General features: G+C 43.2%; 4 protein-coding genes across 6 annotated transcripts in view; 1 reads left to right on the top strand and 3 right to left on the bottom strand.

Moving 5' to 3' along the window:
* LOC140577236 (butyrophilin-like protein 9) overlaps positions 1 to 13,194 on the bottom strand; it is a 49,639-nt gene extending 36,445 nt beyond the window's left edge. The window contains exons 1-6 of one of the 2 annotated variants that reach the window (XM_072697105.1): positions 12,979 to 13,194; positions 10,136 to 10,186; positions 9,575 to 9,940; positions 8,672 to 8,950; positions 3,691 to 3,786; positions 2,786 to 2,815 (exon numbers count right to left, since the gene is read on the bottom strand). In XM_072697105.1, coding sequence (XP_072553206.1) covers positions 2,786 to 2,815; positions 3,691 to 3,786; positions 8,672 to 8,950; positions 9,575 to 9,940; positions 10,136 to 10,184 — 820 coding nt within the window. In that variant the 5' untranslated portion in view covers positions 10,185 to 10,186; positions 12,979 to 13,194. The remainder of the gene's footprint in view (positions 1 to 2,785; positions 2,816 to 3,690; positions 3,787 to 8,671; positions 8,951 to 9,574; positions 9,941 to 10,135; positions 10,187 to 12,978) is intronic. The other variant, XM_072697106.1, reaches the window with a different exon arrangement.
* The window catches only part of LOC140577237 (butyrophilin-like protein 8), a 161,721-nt gene that overhangs the window by 53,254 nt on the left and 88,910 nt on the right, over positions 1 to 19,557 (top strand). The gene's annotated exons all lie outside the window — the stretch shown is intronic.
* The window catches only part of LOC140577232 (uncharacterized), a 222,032-nt gene continuing 218,919 nt past the window's right edge, over positions 16,445 to 19,557 (bottom strand). The window contains exon 19 of the mRNA XM_072697100.1: positions 16,445 to 19,034. Within this exon, the coding sequence (XP_072553201.1) occupies positions 19,022 to 19,034 (13 nt within the window). The 3' untranslated portion in view covers positions 16,445 to 19,021. The remainder of the gene's footprint in view (positions 19,035 to 19,557) is intronic.
* LOC140577233 (ribonuclease inhibitor-like) overlaps positions 16,445 to 19,557 on the bottom strand; it is a 75,046-nt gene continuing 71,933 nt past the window's right edge. For both annotated transcript variants that reach the window (XM_072697101.1, XM_072697102.1), the window contains one exon: positions 16,445 to 19,060. In XM_072697101.1, coding sequence (XP_072553202.1) covers positions 19,042 to 19,060 — 19 coding nt within the window. In that variant the 3' untranslated portion in view covers positions 16,445 to 19,041. The remainder of the gene's footprint in view (positions 19,061 to 19,557) is intronic.

Genomic DNA, 19,557 nt, shown 5'->3' with positions numbered 1-19,557 from the left:
AACGCTTCCTCCTTTTCCCTCCGAAGCTGTTTGAGTTCAGCAGTAAACCAGGGTTTGTTGTTACTGTATCTCACCTGTGATTTAGTTGAGATACAGCTGTCTTCACAGAAACTGATGTATGACGTCACAGTGTCTGTGTATTCGTCCAGTCCGTCTGTCGCCTCCTCAAACACAGCCCAGTCTGTGGATTCGAAGCAGCCCTGCAGCTTCTCAATGTCTCCACTGGTCCACCTCTTCACTGTTGTGATGACCGGCTTGTTGGTTTTGAGTTTCTGCCGGTAGGTTGGAATGAGGTGAACGAGGCTGTGATCGGAGAGCCCGACAGCTGCGCGTGTGACCGCGCGATAGGCATTCTTGATACAGGTGTAGCACTTGTCCAGTGTGTTGCCTTCTCGTGTTGGACACGCGATGTGTTATCTGTATTTGGGCATCTCCTTCGTGAGGTTCGCACTGTTAAAATCCCCCAGAATGATGAGGAGTGAGTCCGGGAACCCCCGCTCCACCTTCGTGATCTGTTCCGCCAGCTGTTTCAGCGCGTCGCTCGTGCACGCGCTCGGCGCAATGTAGGTGCCGGCTAGGATGAACGAGCTGAACTCTCTGGGCGAGTAGAACGGTCTACAGGTAATGAACAGAGATTCCAGATGGGGGGAGCAGGATTTTAACAGTACCGTAGTGTCTCTACACCAGCGCTCGTTGATGTAGAAGCAGATTCCTCCTCCTCTGCTCTTGCCGCTGCGCTCCGCGTCTCTGTCCGCTCTGTGCAGCTGGAAGCCCGGGAGGTGCAGCGCGCTGTCCGGGGTCAGCTCGGTCAGCCAGGTCTCCGTGAAGCAGAGCGCAGAAGCAGAGGAGAAGTCCTTGTTAGTTTGGTTAAGCAGGAGTAGTTCCTCAGTTTTGTTGCTGAGAGATCGGAGGTTGGAGAGGAATAATGAAGGTAGAGGTGTGCGAGCCCCGCGCCGCCTCAGACGCACGAGCGCGCCGGCTCGTCTGCCCCTGCGCCGGCTTCTCCACAGTCTCCTGGCGAGGCCGAGCGCGGTCAGCGCGGCTGTGGTGAGGATCTCCGCACAAACTGAAGGTACTTGTACAAATTCCGGGATGTGCAAATTCCGGGATGGAGCAGTTTGGTCATGAGGAATGGGCCAAAATACCTGCTGAGAGGTGCAGAAGTCTCCTTGACAGTTACAGAAATTGTTTGTTTGCAGTGATTGCCTCAAAAGCTTGTGCAGCAAAATATTAAGTTATGGGTACCATCATTTCTGTCCAGGCCTTTATTTTTTTTAAATAATTCTGTTGAAGCATGGTTCAGAATCAATGTTGGATTTTCATTTGTTCATTTTTATAGAATTTTTACTTATTATTAATTTTGTCAGATTCAAGTTATTTCTGTGACCATTGTGGGTTTTTCTTTTATTAACCAAGGGGTACCAACAATTTTGTCCACGTGTATACTTTTGTCACTAACTGCTGGGTCCTCGCACCTCCCCCGCCGAGAACTGAGCACTTCTATAAGTGTCATGCCTGCCCCATCCTGTCATGTCTGCCTGTTTTCTGTTGCCATGTGCTCCCAAGCTCATGGCTCTGTTTGTGTCTTGTCAGTTCTAGCTCCTCCTGTTCATTAGTGTCTCCACCTGTGTAGCCACACCCCCTCGTTAGTCCCAGGTGTTCCTCATGAGTTCCTTGTTATCCTCTGTATAAGTACCCCTTTGTTTCAGCCTTCCTTTGTCTGGTCTTGTGCGTGCAAATGGTTAGGGTCCTGTGTTTGTGTTCATGCCCGTTTATGGTGTGTTGGCTTGGCCTGTTTTTGTTCAGCAGTTTGAATGCTTGTTTCTTTACCAGTTTGTTCTGTTTTTATTTGTTTCTGTTTTTGGTCTGTAGTGTTTGGTTTTTTTTGTTCTGTTTGTTTTCCTTTATTAAAATATACCTCGCATTTTTATCCAACTCTCCAGACTTAACAAACCGTAACAACAAGACTACCGTAGTACTTGGATGTGATCATTTTTCTAACTTTCAGTAGTATTTCCTTTTTTTTTTAAAACCTATACATTCACATGGCTGTTAAAACAAATAATGAGAAACGATATGAAGGTGGACTTGTGTATAATTACATTTTGTTTCTTCTGCTTTTGTACCTAAATTGTCTGCCAATAAAATAAATGTACAACAAAATGAAGAACTGAACCCCTTAACATGCAGAAATGATTTCAGAGTCTTTCTCCAGAAACCAGATTTAAAGGATCATCATTTGTAGAAGTGAGGAAAAGTGACTAGGAGATTCATCTATGAAATCATCTGAATACTGTCTGTCTTTAAACTTGGTGAAGATGCATGTTTGGGTGTGATGAGTCTGGCAAGTTTTATTTCAGCTGTTTGTTTAATAAAATCATACATATTCTAAAGTTATAGAATTATTCTAACTTTAGGTCTTTAAATCAGAGTGATGACAGTTATACACACTGATGTTTATAACTGACCCCTTCATCTTATATTAATTCAGGTACAGCAGACTGGGTTCTGTCTAACACTGGCAGAACGGTACAGATGTAGAACGTCTGGAAGGAAATGTGTTTAGTGATCTAGGGTGAAGACTGCAGATTACATTAGTGGACAGTAGTACACTACAAGCACACTGATCAGGAGTGGATGAGGGGTCAGAGGTCATTTCTGTGTGAGATATGTAAATACACTTCATATCTTCATTGTCCTCAGAGAACTCTCTGCATCTACTGAGTTCAGGCAACCTTCAAATGATCTAAATTAGAAAAATTATAATAAACAAGCTTCTGTTTACCTTCTCTGCGCTGTTTCCATCGTCTTCTTCCTGTAAACAGAAATCTAACAGTGAGAACATGAACAACAGAAGACACGACACCAAGTGTCTGTTCTGATGTAGAGGCTTTAGCTGGTTATACGCTGTGTGTGTGTGTGAGAATGTGTGTGTGTGTGAGAGAGAGAGATAAATAAGATCTAAAGCTCTTAAACATTCAGAAGAAAACCAGGTTTAAAGGATCGTCATTTGTAGAAGTGAGGAACAGCGACCAGGAGATTCATTATGAAATCATCTGAATACTGTCTGTCTTTAAACTGGGTGATGATGCATGCTGGGAGATTTATTTCAGCTGTTTATTTATTCTAATCATACATATTCTAAAGTTATAGAGTGATTCTTTAGGTCTTTAAATCAGAGTGAGCTTGACTGAGCTAGACACACTGATGTTTATAACTGACTGGGTTCTGTCTAACAGTACAGATATGTACATCAGGAAGGACAATGTGTGTACAGTATCTGTGATCTACAGTAAAGACTGCAGACTACATTAGTGGAAAAGAAGCACACTGAACAGGAGTGCATGAGGGGTCAGAGGTCCTTTCAGTGTGAGATACCTGGCACCTAAATACACTATGTAGACTAGTGTGATTATTTTAAGTTTACCAAATATACCTTATAGATTTTACTGCATCACTGTAGAAGGGTTAAAAATCACTTGACTAAAAACACTACAGTCACAGATATTCAGGTGTGGAAATTAGCTGACTGGCCTTTATTAAAAACAGATCATGTGACTAAAGGGGATTTTAGTTATGTGCAGTTTATGACAGTGAATGTATTTAAACCTTCAGTAAAACTGAGAGCTCTGAGTCAGTGAGATAGGAAGAATGTGGTCTAAGTATACACTGATGGAGAGATGATCCTACCTCTACAGAGGTAAACAGCACCTACAGTCAGGAGGACCAGAGATAAAATCACACCAACGACAATTACAGCAGTCCTCAAAGGATTGGGTAAGTGATCTGAAACACAGTTAAAACAGTCAGTTACGTTTCTGCCTCCAGTCCCAGACTCCTCACAGAAGTGAGATGTGTTTCTTGCTATTTTTAATTGCAGTTTAAGTCATTTATCAACTATTTCTATAATCAATAGTTCCTCTGTTATTCTGATTAATCAACTTGGATAAGAAAAAGCACCAATAATATTATTAATATTATATAATTAATGTGTTCCATCTGCTAAAGCACATAGAAACTGTCTCAAAAGGAGAATCACAGACCTGGACTGATAATCAAAACTCTGCTTTACTCAGAGTTCAGAAATCTGCAGGACACTCCACATTCCTCACGTCACAGGAGACTGATCCCACAAGTCATTTAGTTTATACTACTTTAGTTTCAAACTACTTTACCTCTAATGATTAAACAAAGGTGAACAGCTGTGAGGTCAGTGAGGTCATGTGATCTGATCTGACATCACTGAGCAGAGAAACAGATGATCATCAGTCAGGCCCTAAAGCAGCTTCTAATATGACAGAACATCCGCCTTCACAACACCACCTTCATTAAACCACCTTCACCCTGCAGCGTGGCTTTCACACAGTGTTTGTGTGGACTAGAGATCTGAACTCTGAGGACAAAAGAAAACTTTCCAAACAATATCTGTGTCCGTGTGCACCAGTATCATCAGCAGCAGCCCTGAAAATCAATAAGCACAGTTTAGCCGTTTATCTGCACAGTTCAGATGACAGGTTAACAAGGTCACACTGGTTTTGACTCCATACAGCAGTTAAACAGCGGATTCAGCAGCTCCTCACTGTGCTGAGGTTTCTCCAGCTGCTCACTCAGGACAGACGCTTCTACACATCACACAGCAAACGCTACACAACACATTAACCAGTGAGGTTTAAGTGAAGCGTTTCCATATCTGAGACTGTTCAGAACCCTGCCTTACTGTCTCTCCTGTCCATATCGACCAAGCCAGACCAGGTCAGAACCATGACGAGATACAAGGACAAGAGCAAAAGAGAACCGTGAAAATACAAGCAGAGGCCAAACCCAAAGCAACAAACCAAGCAGTCGACCAGAACAACACGGGTCAAACACTGTAAAGAGGACAAACAGGGGACACTCAGTGCACTACAGTTTAAACTGGCAGCACTTTCCAGTGTGAATAACTGAAGAACAGGTGATACAGATCAGTCCTCGGACGAGGATCATCTGTGAAACTGTTTGGGATTGGTTGGCTCTGAATGTGACAAAGGGATTGTTACGGTGTGGTGTGGGGTTTGGACTCAAGTGCAGTTAAAGTTTGTTTTATTATGAGTAAATGGAACTTCTCTTGTGGTGTGTGCTTGGTGACTGTTGGGCTTGAACTCCCAACCCTGGTAATCGGAGCCCAGTGTATTTATACTGTGCCACCACGGCTGTGAGGGATGCCAGTATAAACACTGATCATAAGCAACACAAAAGGCGCGAAAACAAACAAAGGAAAACCAGGAGTAATGTTTACTCGAACTAAAGACAGCAACTCAAATGCTTTTCACTTTTCACTGTTAACAACAAACTCTTTTTGTTCACAACTGTTCACTTTTCTCATTTCTGTTCACAACTTGAACTTCTCTTTTCACTTTTCTCTTTTCTGTTCACAACATAAACCCACTGTTACCATTCACCCCTCTACAAAGGTGCGACAGGGAAGTGTGTTTGGCTAGGTGTATTTATACCATGCCACACAGGTGGGTCTGGTCAGTGTTGATTACCGCTGGGAATTCTGGGGCTTGGAGTTCTTTGCTCCAACCCCACCAGCTTTCCTACTTTGCTGGCCGGGCCCCCTGCTGGCGGCTGCCGGTACATGCTGCCTGCTCACAGGGATTATGGATAGTGTAGTTTGTGGTGTCAACAGGGACAGAGAGAAAACCAGGAAGCATGATGTTAACTTTTAAGTATCTCTCTAAAATGTCTCTAAAAGACTTCTTTAAGCTAAGAAGTGAAATAGGAACCTGCATATTTATCTTCATTCGTGGTCTACATAATATTTATCTCCTTCTTAGTAATTATAATTACTAACATGTAATCAACAGGGTGTTGAAGAACCCTGTTGATTGTTGAATAAGAATGTTTTTCTTATAATTTTTATTATTATTATTGATAAGAATTCTCATTAATAGAGCACTTTTCATGTAGCAGATCAAAATGCATACACATGCACACACACACACAAACACAGAGCTTCAAAAACAGATGACCATGTTAAATCAATGCTAAATTAAAAACCAGTGTCTTAAATGTTTCTTTGATGTGTGAACTGAACTCCATTGCTTTAAGAGGTTGTTTAAGAGTTTAGAAGAATAAGAACCAGAAGATGCTTTTCTGCTTCTCCTGGACTGCACACAGGGGATCTGTAGAACGGGTATTAGATGGTCACCAGTTGGGTTTTAAATAGCTAGACTCTTAGTAAGGAGTAACAGGAACTGAACCACTCAGAGCTTTACACACCAGTACCAGAATTCTGAAATCAACCCTGCAGGATGCTGGTAACCAGTGCATCTGTTTCAGAGCAGGACTAATGGATCTCTATTCCTGCTATTCTCAGAAGCAATTTGGAGTGGGTGTAAAGTTCTCCTGGGAAGTCCCGAAAAATTAAACAAAGCATCACAGTGATCAGTCCTTTTGCAATGTCTCTTAAATGGTGTAACGCAACCTTAGTAACACTGTTCTGATGGGGATCGGATTTGACATGTGATGCTAGAGGACCTCATTTCTCACTGATCAGTTTTTACTGGGTTGTAGTATCAACTATAAAGATCTCTAACAGTTCCTAAAGCAAGCATATACAATAAAAGAATCTGTGGTCTTAAAATTGAGCTTTGTGGAACAAGTGCGGGCAAGTAATGTAAAGATTTTAGATTTTAGGGGCAGCCGTGGTTAGAGAAGCAGGCTTGAGACCAGAAGGTCACAGGTTTGAATCCTACTGGCAGGTAAGAATTGGGTGGAAGGACCAGCTGTGAGGTGATGGGCTCATAGGTGTTAGTGGGCCGCTGAGGATACATGAGCAAAGTCTAATTAAGGGCCTTTAATATTCAGAGCCACGACAAGCAGAGTGTATTCACCCATACACAGTAAACTTACTGTCAGCTGAATGTAGAGTTTAGTAACTAAGATTCCAGCAGGAGAGACTGAAGCTGTTAGTCTGTGCCTTTTGTTCACCTCAGCATGTCCTCATCACTCTGCACAGTGTCTCTCAGATAATCCAGTAACATCACTAAAACTACAGGTGATTTGATTGGATGTACTTGAAACATTGATTGGCTTTAATATTTTGTGCTGTTTCTGGCATTTAACTAAACTCAACTCAACTCAACAGCACCCTAAAAAAACACATGAACTTTTCATTCAACCTCTAATGACATTTAGTATCAAATCAGGACTACAGTTTTATAAAGACTATGAGTGCACCCATGTGTCCATCAGTAACCTCTAGCCTTCCAGAGGCCCTTTAGTAGTCATTCTGCCAGCAGACTGGAACTGTACTGGCTGAGTGTGTGTTTACTGGTGTAAATGTACTGGGGTGTGTTTCCCATTCAACAACAGAGGAAAACACTGAACTAACTAACATCTGAAGCATTTCCATTTCCCAAGACGTACCACTGTAGCTTTAACCATGCTGGTCTGAACCACCACAGTCCAAACTACAATGTGTTTCCAGATGGGTTAAGTCTGACTTTACCTATTCATATTGTAATCACATACCACCACCACCACCAATATGACTAGAATTAACAATTAAAGTCAATAAAGGATAATAATAATAATAACAATAATGATGATGATAACAGGGTCAGACTGAGGTCAGTATGCGTCTGTCTGTAAATCAGAGTTAACTGATCCCAGATGTAGCACGATGTGTAAAATATAGCAGATTATGATTAATGTTTAAACATGTTTATGTGCTTTCTCATTAGGCTTTTAAGTCATAAACAGCACACCTGTTGTGATTGTATGTGTTTATAGTGTATCCCCCCCCGGTGACAACCCCACATTCACTGCTGGGATAACCAAATGAATCCCACGCTGCTGATTTTAACTGAGACTGGTATGATCAGTCTTGCTTCTGTCTGCCTCTGCTTCTCTGCTGCATTTGGATGTGTGTGTGTGTAAGTGTAAGTGTGTGTAAGTGTAAGTGTGTGTCTGTGTGTGTGATGCCGGTTGCTAAGTTGAGGAAGAAAGGAGAAGCACACGCACAGGTGTGATTCCCCGTTCTTCAATACCAGCAATAAGCAAATGTACATAGTATGGAAAGCCTTTCCAAAGTATCCATCCATCATGATATACAGAAAACCTGTAATCTCCTGTAATGGGGTGCTCACCTAGAGCGGGATTGAACTAAAAGGGGTGGGTTCAAAAACAGGTGAAAAAACAAAACGCTGCGTCTAACACCAGGGAAAAGGCGGGAAAACAAAGGCTGTAGGGGAGAACGCTGACCAGCTCAAAAACCACGAGGAAAACATAAACTAAAGAGAAAAGGACCTGAAGAAATGAGGGAACCTGAGTATAACAGGGAAGACCAACACTCCTGCCTTTCTGGGGTGTATGAGTGTAAACACATATGCACACACACACACACACACACACACACACACACACAGACACTACACAAACACAGACAACTCAAGGGAAAGAGGGGGATAACTTAGAGCTTAGTCAGGAGGAAAACATGGAAGAGACACACAAAGGAGAGAGAGACCCACTCAGCCTTCACTCGAGAGACTGGAGTAGAACTGGAGAGATCCAGCAGTAACTCAATCAATGTTTGTGTATTACACAAATAATACACAAACATACAAACATCTGTAAATGACATAATTTATATAGTAGAGAGTGTGTGCAGCAGAGTGGAGTAACTCACCATAGATGGCAGCAGCTGTGATGTATCCCTCACTGTCTCTCTGTGTCACTCTGCAGGAGAACGTGTCGATGTCACTGTGTTTTACAGTCATACGACGTTTCACACTGTAACTGAGATCAGCTACTCGCTGTGTTTCTATTTCTTCTGCAGTCAGATTATCTCCTCTACTGTTCATCCACTGAAGAGCAGGTTCAGGATACCAGCCTTCAGATTTACACAGTAAACTGACCGTCTCTGAGTCATAGCTCTCCACAGTGATCACTGGCTGAGATCCAACAGCTGTGTGGGAATTCAGTAAAACATCAGGAATCAGTATTTTCTTTAACCCACAACATTAGATAAAGCAGCAGTTCAGTGAAAAAGCAAACTGACTGATTGATCATCAATCACAGATTCAGTCGATCAGCCACAGCTATTGATAGTTCATGTGTGCTTCTTTAGGGTAGCACTACTAATCAATACTGGATCAATAATCCAGCACTGATCGACCTTACTAACCACTAAATCTAGAGCTGGAACCTCATCCTCATCACGTCCCGCTCAGCAGAGCTGTTCCACTCTCAGACCGGAGCGCAGTGGGCGGAGTGATACCACACTGTGCTAAGGTGAGAGTGGTTCCGGTTCCTCCAGCGTTCAGCTCTGTGGAGAAGGTTCTAATGAAGATCTGGAGGATCTGGAGAGACAGGCTGACAGAGACATGCTTTTAGAGGTGTGTTTACACAGTTCAGATTGGTGACAGTCTAAGCCCAGTGTTTGTTAGCAACATTAGCCTAGCATCTACAGAAACACACGTCCAACACCACACATGTCCTTTCTGATCGACTGAATCTGGGCTCAGAGATCAATCACGCGACTCTGATTTCTCACCAAACCTCTCCATTAAAATACCTGAACACGTTTTACCTTCAACTGTAAGATGAACAGTGCCAGAAGTCTTCCAGCTTTCAGAGTCAACAGTGCAGCTGTAACGTCCTTCATCAGTAAGGCGAATGTTGGAGAGACTCAGTGAGATGTTTCCTCTCTGTAGCTCCTCTTCAAACACAGAGGTTCTCCCTCTGTACTGAGAAATCTGATCTGTGTTTAGATCTTTATGATTTCCATACTGATGAACCACTGAATCGCTCAGGTCTAATCTGGACCAGGTAACAGTCATATCCTCAGCGTTCACACTGGTCTGACCATCCAGCCCTCGGACAGAACAGGGCAGAACCACCCCAGAACCAGAAACACCGACAACAGAAGAATCTGAACCCACCACCTTAAACCTCTCTGTAAACAAAAACAACACAACCTTTAATCCACACACACACACACACACACACACACACACACACACACACACCACAGACAATCTACTCACACACACACACACACCACAGATAACCAGATTCAGAGTGAGTGTGACTGAGGGCCGTTTCTCTGAGGGTGTTTGAGGAGGTGTGCAGTTTAATGGAGTTTACTTACGTGAAAGAGCAGCAGGGAGGAGCAGCACCATCACCCAAACACACTGCATTTCTGAAAGAGACCAACACACTGATATCAGCTCACTGATATCAGATCATCACTCTCATCTAATCAGACGCATTACAATATCACACACACACACTCTATATCTTTAGCATAACTGGTCGAGTATAACTTTAAGTAAATACTTCACAGATGAAGAGTTGAGCTGTCTGATATCTCAGCTGACACTTAAAGGATCTAACTCCCCTCAGGTTACCCAGGTCTGCTTCACCCTCTCTGATAGAATCCTCATTCACTTCAATAAAGCTGCAGAAAGGAATGATGACCTGTTAAAGGTTGGTGTGGTGCAACAGATAACACCACTATCTGTGTCTATTACACCATGTGGGAGACAGGGGTTCGATTCCCGGTCTGACTGTGCTGTGCTGCACCAATACGAGTCCCTGGGTAAGACTCCTAACACCACACTGTCCTGTTCGTTCTCTAATGAGCACTCAGGCCTTTTTAGCAGCTGATGAAAAAGACATGGTGAAATCTCCGGGACACGTTTATCAGATAGAAGAGGGAAGTTAAAGAGAGCAGAAGCGGAACAGACAAGGATCAGATAAAGAAAGAGTGGAGTTTAGGAGAGCTATGGAGTGTCGTGCCCCGTTTACAGAGCAGTGAAGATCCTGCGTGTCATTTAAATCACACACTGTAAACTACACCTGTACGCCGGTCACTGCTCTCACTGGAACTGGACAGAGGGCACAGCAGTGCAGGTGGTCCAGGTGTCTACAGGAATAGGCCGTCAGACACAACCCAGGAAATGCTGTGCTGGTACCATGAGGCAAGAGATGCCAGGGGGACAGACAGAGAAGACTGAGGATTTCTGTTTAGTTCGTTTGTCTCCCTCACTTAAAAGTTTATGCCCCCAGAAACATGTGTGTCATTTGTGAAAATACCATTTTAAACAATAATACAGAGTTTAGCCCGATTATACCTTCTCCTCCATTCCAACACCATTCCAGTTCCTCCCAGTTCCTCAACTGCTCAGTCACATTACACAGTACTATGAGTTACACAGTACTATAAGTTACACAGTACTATGAGTTACACAGTACTATAAGTTACACAGTACTATAAGTTACACAGTACTATGAGTTACACAGTACTATAAGTTACACAGTACTATAAGTTACACAGTACTATGAGTTACACAGTACTATGAGTTACACAGTACTATAAGTTACACAGTACTATAAGTTACACAGTACTATGAGTTACACAGTACTATAAGTTACACAGTACTATGAGTTACACAGTACTATGAGTTACACAGTACTATGAGTTACACAGTACTATGAGTTACACAGTACTATAAGTTACACAGTACTATGAGTTACACAGTACTATGATTACACAGTACTATAAGTTACACAGTACTATGAGTTACACAGTACTATAAGTTACACAGTACTATGAGTTACACAGTACTATAAGTTACACAGTACTATGAGTTACACAGTACTATAATGCCTATAATGTTTATAATCATCTTCTCTTTGCTTAAAGTCTGAATAAAGAAAAAAAAACTATTCAACAAAGGAGTTTGAAGGAAACGGGCAACTGTAGGGTTAATATCCTTTTTACCAAATGTTGCCTGAAATATTAAAATAATAATAAAATATTTTAAAAATAAGTTTTATTTTAAAAAGTTTTCATGTTGAAACATAGTCATAGACGTCATGTGTGAACCCCTATACTGAAACTACACAGCCTGAGCTCCTAAATGAGGTGGTGAAACGGTCCTGTGGTCTCTTCTGTAGAATGAATGAAGTCCTCAGCGCTGCTGACCTGTGCTCGACCAGTCCTCCCTGGCCTGAGCGTTGTGGTCAGTAGAGCAACTTTTCTACACTCAAATGCAGTTTTTCACTGTTTTACTGGTTCATTTCACATATTAGCATCACAAACTACTGAACCCCTTTATACACTGTCCTCCTGCTGAAACTCGTCCTTCCACTGCTTCACCTGATCTAGATTAGTTTAATCACGTCTGTATAAGATCAGACTGGGAATATGGAGACGAGAGGAGTCTGTTGGATCTCTCATCCATGGACAGTGATGTGTCCTTCATCCCGCTGACCATAAGCAATAAAATATGATCCATTAACATCATCTGAGACTGAAACTAACAGACTAAACAAGCTGAAGGAGAGACAGACAGCAGACAGCCCTGAGGAACACAGGCTTACACAGTGTGTTAGTCCTACTGCGCTTTACATGGTTTAATAATACACAAATCATTACATATTTATACTGGAACAACATGGAGAAAGATGATATTAATAATACTACTAATAATAATAATATAGTTTTATTAATAAGTAGAATTCCCTGATGATTCGAACTACACTACAAAATGTCTGACACCCTAACTAGAGCACTAGAGAGGGAGTAGGGCGCTAAATGAGACACAGCCTGACCGCACCCAGCCAGCCCACTTCCCTATATTACTATACCTGCCCGTTATCAGGAGAAAAGCCTCCACCTCTTCACTCTACTCACCTCTGAAGACACACAGTCTGAGGTTATGGAGATCAATAACTAACAGATAAACTGATCGATAATCAGCCGGTAATGGTGGAGTTTCCGTTATTAGATCTCCTCCAGCTCAGCAGCTCATCAGCCTGAAGAGAAAACCCCCTAACTCCACTTTAACTGACCTTTAACTGACCTTTAACTGACCTCCAGCAGCCCTGATGACCCTCTTCTCTACAGCAGGCCTTTATAAGCTCAGCATTACTGTTATTACTACTTTATAAATAGTTATACTAGTCATGTTTCTACCGGTTACTCACCGAGCGCTGTAAAGTGAGGGTGCTTCAGCAGAAGAGCAGAAGATCAGTTCCTACAGTCAGAGAGAGAACCTCCCTCAGAGCTGCAGCAGCTCAGGAGATTTAGGAGAGGTTTAATCCGAATAAAGAATAAAGGCCGCTGCGTGTCTCTCCGTCACAAGATGGAGGAACTGCTCGAGCTTCACTTTCACTTTCACTACCACAGCCCGGAGCCGAGGGGCGGGGCTTATGCTGCGCTTAACCAATCACAACACTGTTCTACACGGAGTGGGCGAGGCTTATGCTGCGCTTAACCAATCACAAGACGGTTCTACACGGAGTGGGCGGAGACAGACAGTATAACTGACATGCTTGAAGACACAAAAGCTCAGAAACAGACACACACACACACACACACTCACACTCACACACACACCCTTCTCACTCACAGACAGACAGGGAGACAGACAGACAGACAGACAGACAGACTGAGCGGTGGATGTACAGGACTGTGTAGTTCAGGGGATCCTCCAGCAGGGGCGCTCATATCTACAGTCTGCAGGTCACCTCACCTCCTAGGTCTGTACTAATCCATGCATGTACCTGGATAAGGGTGCTGCTGACCGCTGCACTGCAGTACAAATACAGAGTGAAACACTGCAGCTAATATTTAATAACACAATAAGAGGGGAGTCCTGATTATAGTGTCTTATGGAATTATTTGGGTTTTAGTGATTATTATTTTAGTGATGTGTCTAATGGGTATATTTACAAACTGTATATTTAGCAGCTCCACAGGGAGGATGGAGATACATTTTACTAACATGTGTGAACAGAATCTGCTCAAAGTAGATCCAGATACAAAACACCTGTTAATGTGCAGAGAGAGAGAGAGAGAGAGACAGAGAGAGAGAGACAAAGAGAGAGAGAGAGAGAGACAAAGAGAGAGAGAGAGAGAGAGAGAGACAGAGAGAGAGAGACAAAGAGAGAGAGAGAGAGACAAAGAGAGAGAGAGAGAGAGAGAGACAGAGAGAGAGAGAGAGAGAGACAAAGAGAGAGACAGACAGAGAGAGAGACAGAGAGAGACAGAGAGAGAGAGAGAAAGAGAGACAGAGAGACAGAGAGAGAGAGAGACAGAGAGAGAGAGAGAAAGAGAGACAGAGAGAGAGAGACAGAGAGAGACAGAGAGAGAGAGAGAAAGAGAGACAGAGAGAGAGAGAGACAGAGAGAGAGAGAGAAAGAGAGACAGAGAGAGAGAAAGACAGAGAGAGAGAGAGAGAGAGAGACAGGGTCCAGGAGACTCTTCATGAAGGACATTAATAGAGTAGCAATAGCTGGTTTAATAACATTAGCTGTGCTAATGAAAGAATGACAGCATTTAACTCACACCAGCGTCTTTTACAGTCATTTATCCATAATTTACCCCATTAAAGTATTTGGACACCTGCTCATTCTTCTGAAATCAAGGGTATTAAAGAGCTGATGCTGCTAACTGTCTCTACTGTCCAGAGAAGAAGACTTTCTACTAGATTCTGGAGAAGCATTGCTGTGAGGATTTGATTGCCCCAACTCCCAAACTCATCCCAAAACTACTGGATGGAGCTCCTCCACCATCATTCCAGAGAACACAGCTCTTCCACTTCTATTGGCCGTTCTTCTGAAAATCTGCCGCCCTGCTCCTCCCCATGGTCTAATTTTATCCATCCTCTGCCCGGCAAGGGGGGTCTGGCCTCAGGTCCCATCAGCTCGAACCCCTTCCAGAACTCCAGCCCAATTTTCTCGAGTTCTCCTCCTTGCCTCAGTCAAGCGTGGTCCACACTTCCTCTCTGAGCCAGGCAGCCCGATGTCTCAGATACTGTGTATAATGTGGGGACGCCAGGGAACCGCTGTCTCTCTGCGGGAGGCTCCCACAGCTTACAGGAGAGGTGGGATTTTTACCAGATAACCTCAACAATGCTAAAACCACAGTGATCATAACATCGCTGATCATCACATCGCCATGTCCTGTTAAACACAACAAACAGGACATAAATATTGAGAGTAAGGTGTGTAATGTAGTGTAATAAACCTGATTTTTATTTATATGTGTTGTTATATTTCTCTACAGTCTGAACAGCAGCTGTCTGTCCGTCCAGACGACCTCTTATTCACTTATTCATGGTCAGGGTCGCGGTGGGTTTGGACTCTTCCCAGAAAGCAACAGTGATATTAATGTTTCACTCTTTTTGTTGATATGTGTGTGTGTGTGTGTGTGTGTGCATACACAGCAAAGCTGAATATAATATTACACCAGTAAATGTAGATTTAGCTATAATGTAAAGATTTAGTTTGGCAGAAATGTATTCAATCAACCAAAACCACCATGAACAGGTTAATGACTTTATTAATGTGATTGATCAATCATTTATAAATAGTTCTGATCAGAGGAGGAGAGCTCTGATGGAGCTTCCTCCAGCTCTGAGGGAGGTCTTCCTTGCCGCTGTTGCCTGTGGCTGTTCCCTGGGGGTCTTCATGTGGTCATGTTATTTGGAGTGGTCCCACTCCTCAGACTCTCAGTAGCAGATCAACAGCCTTCCTACCTGAAGACACTGGATCCTGCAGTATGTAGAAGGCAGGGGCGGAGCCAATGAGAGAATGGATACCCACTAGAGAAGACAGTGAGTTAGTGTAGCTCATTATTCCTGTGATGCACAGATGTAGACACAGCTACTGCTGCATGAAGTTGAGCAAAGTCTTTACACTGAATTCTGCTTACTCAGCGAGCGTGTGACTGACAGACACCTTAGCATCCAGGATGAGATCAGTACTGGCCTTGTGCAGTATTCCAGGGCAGGTGAGGCATCCATCATGTGTGCTGTTAGCTGAGAGAGCCACTTTGAGAGAGCCTCCTGAGCCTCTAGAAAGAGATGAGCGTCTGGTATCTCCTGTGGATTGTCAGTGATGACCATGGTACCCAGGAAGCAGACCAAGATCAGGTTAGAGAATACGTTCAGCGATCTGTTCCAGGCAGCAAGAGGAGTACCTGAGGGGACACGGCACGCAAGAGTACCCGGGGGGACGTTTGGTTCTGTTCTCCATCACTTATTCATAAATGTTCAGAGGAGGGGTAAATAAGACAGTTATGTAACAGTAGGGATTTTGGATTTGGCCTGTTTTACAGCTCATTTCTCAACAACAGTGTTTGAGGTTCACAGTTTGTCACTACCCTGTACTGAACTCTCCTTACTTAACCATGACAAGATAAACACAGTTTAACACTCGAGAACCTTTAAGATTTATTCAGTTACAGAATCTGGTCTGTCTGCTTGAGCTCTTTCCTATTGAACCCAAGTGTGTTTTTCATGGGTGGATCAAGATGAAATACCTGACCTGTGGAACAGCAGAGGATGTGGTGAGGGTTTAAAGAGGGTGGAGGATACTGCAGGTGAAGTGAAGAGAAGAGACCTCACAGAGGTAAATGGTCAGCAGTAAGAGACACGTGGAGAAGAGGTGGGTTATCTTATCATTACTTTTATTGGTTTAAAAAAGTAACAGGGTTTGATTTTATATGTAAGAGATTCAGAGATTCAGGTTCAGAAAGCAAAAATCACCCCCAGGACCGTCTGGGCAGCTCTGCTGCAGCTTTCACTGTCTGGACCTGAATTTGCCACCATTTACAGGTTATATGTAACAGGATTGTACGTGTATGTAAAAGATTATATGCATGTGTAACAGGGTGGTATGTGTGTGTAACAGGGTGGTATGTTTATGTAACAGGGTGGTGTGTGTGTAACAGGGTGGTGTGTTTATGTAACAGGTGGTATGTGTATGTAACAGGGTGGTATGTGTGTGTAACAGGGTGGTATGTGTGTGTAACAGGGTGGTGTGTGTGTAACAGGGTGGTATGTTTATGTAACAGGGTGGTATGTGTGTGTAACAGGGTGGTATGTGTGTGTAACAGGGTGGTATGTGTGTATGTAACAGGGTGGTGTGTGTGTAACAGGGTGGTATGTGTGTGTAACAGGGTGGTATGTGTGTAACAGGGTGGTGTTATTAGATCTAAAAGCAGAACAGTATAAAGTTTTACACTGAGAGATTATTCACAGTTCAGCACTGCTGCACAGCCTCCTGTTAGCTCTACAGGTCTTCACAAAGAGTTCCTCCATTGCACTGAGGGTTAGAACCCCTCACTGCTCTTCACCCTCTAGTGGTGGAGTGGGGTACTACACCTGATAGTGCTCTTCTACATTAAACCACACTGATGTTTATACTGTATCTGAGCTGAAGCAGGTCTATACTGTATCTGAGCTGAAGCAGGTCTATACTGTATCTGAGCTGAAGCAGGTTTATACTGTATCTGAGCTGAAGCAGGTTATACTGTATCTGAGCTGAAGCAGGTTTATACTGTATCTGAGCTGAAGCAGGTTATACTGTATCTGAGCTGAAGCAGGTCTATACTGTATCTGAGCTGAAGCAGGTTATACTTTATCTGAGCTGAAGCAGATTTATTCTACATTAAACCACACTGACCTAAACTATATCACACTTCATATCTGAGCTGAAGCAGGTCTATACTGTATCTGAGCTGAAGCAGGTTATACTGCATCTGAGCTGAAGCAGGTCTATACTGTATCTGAGCTGAAGCAGGTTATACTGTATCTGAGCTGAAGCAGGTCTATACTGTATCTGGGCTGAAGCAGGTTTATACTGTATCTGAGCTGAAGCAGATTTATTCTACATTAAACCACACTGACCTAAACTATATCACACTTCATATCTGAGCTGAAGCAGGTCTATACTGTATCTGAGCTGAAGCAGGTCTATACTGTATCTGAGCTAAAGCAGGTTTATACTGTATCTGAGCTGAAGCAGGTCTATACTGTATCTGAGCTGAAGCAGGTTTATACTGTATCTGAGCTGAAGCAGGTCTATACTGTATCTGAGCTGAAGCAGGTCTATACTGTATCTGAGCTGAAGCAGGTTTATACTGTATCTGAGCTGAAGCAGGTTATACTGTATCTGAGCTGAAGCAGGTTTATACTGTATCTGAGCTGAAGCAGGCAGTAGAATTTGGAACATTTGGTGCTAAAAGCAGAATCATACATTGAGAGTAAACACATGTAAATACATACAGCACATTATACACCATCAGCCATAACATTAAAACCAGCTGTTTAATACTGCACAAGCCCTCCTCGTGCCTGCAAATTAACTTTGACCCCTTGAGACATGGACTCCACAAGACCTCTGAAGGTGTCCTGCTGTGGTCTCTGGCACAGAGACTAACGTTAGCAGCAGATCCTTTAAGTCCTGTAAGTTGTGAAGTGGGACCACCGTGAGCATCAGTGAGTAGTGGGTTCCCATGATCCTGTCGCCAGTTCACCGGTTGTTCTTCCTTGGAGCACTTTTGGTAGGTGCTGCATACCGGGAACACGCCACAAGACCTGCCTAATGTTCTGGAGATGTTCTAACCCAGTTATCTAAAACATCACAGTTGCTTCTTGTCATAGTGTCTCAGATTCTTACACTTGTCCATTTGTCCTGCTTCATCACCTTCATCACCTTCTACATCTGACTGTTCACTCACTGTCTAATAGATCCACCCTGTGATAGGAGCCACTGGACCCAGATCATCAAAGTTCTTCACTTCAGATGCCAGTGGTTTTAATGTTATGGCTGATTGGTGTATATTTCAGTATTGCAGACTGAAGTGATGTACGTTCTGCAGAGTATTTGAGGTAAATCCAGTCTGGAAAATATGTACAGGTGTTTCATTTAATGAAAAGAAGCAAGGGGGGGGATGGGTGGAGGTTAGGTGGTCAGTGTTGTTGAGTTCATGTTCTTCCCATGATGCCACTCACCTCCCTCTAACTCCTCACCAACACTGGCTCATCTTCAAACATTCACACATAAGGGTTGTGATGAACACGTCCCTGTAAGTGTTTAGATTCTGACCAATGAGGAAACAAAGCTTTTACAGTGTAGAATCACACTGTGTCTGTCTGTGTGTGTGTCAGTGTGTGTGTGTGTCTGTCTCTGAGAACACAATAAGACGTTCTTCTTCTTCTGTATCAGATACACTCGCACTTCATGAATCAGCACTGCAAATCAGAACTGCAAATCAGAACTGCAAAACAGAAAGTAAGACACTGGTGAGTACACACACCTCAATCACTGTCCTGTCCTGTGTGTGTACGGAGTAGAGTGTGTGTGTGAGAGGAGAACAGTGTGTGTATGTGAGGAGTACAGAGTGTGTGTGAGGAGTACAGTGTGTGTATAAAGAGTAGTGTGTGTGAGAGGAGAACAGTGTGTGTGTGTGTGTGTGTGTGTGTAAGGAGTACAGAGTGTGTGTGAGGAGTACAGAGAGTGTGTGTGAGGAATACAGAATGTGTGTGAGGAAAACTGTGAGGAGTACAGAGAGTGTGTGTGAGGAGTACAGAGTGTGTATAAAGAGTACAGAGTGTATGTGAGGAATACAGAGTGTGTGTGAGGAGTACAGAGTGTGTATAAAGAGTACAGAGTGTGTGTGAGGAATACAGAGTGTGTGTGAGGAGTACAGAGTGTGTATAAAGAGTACAGAGTGTATGTGAGGAATACAGAGTGTGTATAAAGAGTACAGAGTGT

The sequence above is a fragment of the Salminus brasiliensis genome, chromosome 14, assembly GCF_030463535.1.
Source record: "Salminus brasiliensis chromosome 14, fSalBra1.hap2, whole genome shotgun sequence".
NCBI classification, from domain to species: domain Eukaryota; kingdom Metazoa; phylum Chordata; class Actinopteri; order Characiformes; family Bryconidae; genus Salminus; species Salminus brasiliensis.
Note: the sequence above shows the minus strand (reverse complement) of the source record. Positions and strands in the feature narration are given on the sequence as shown.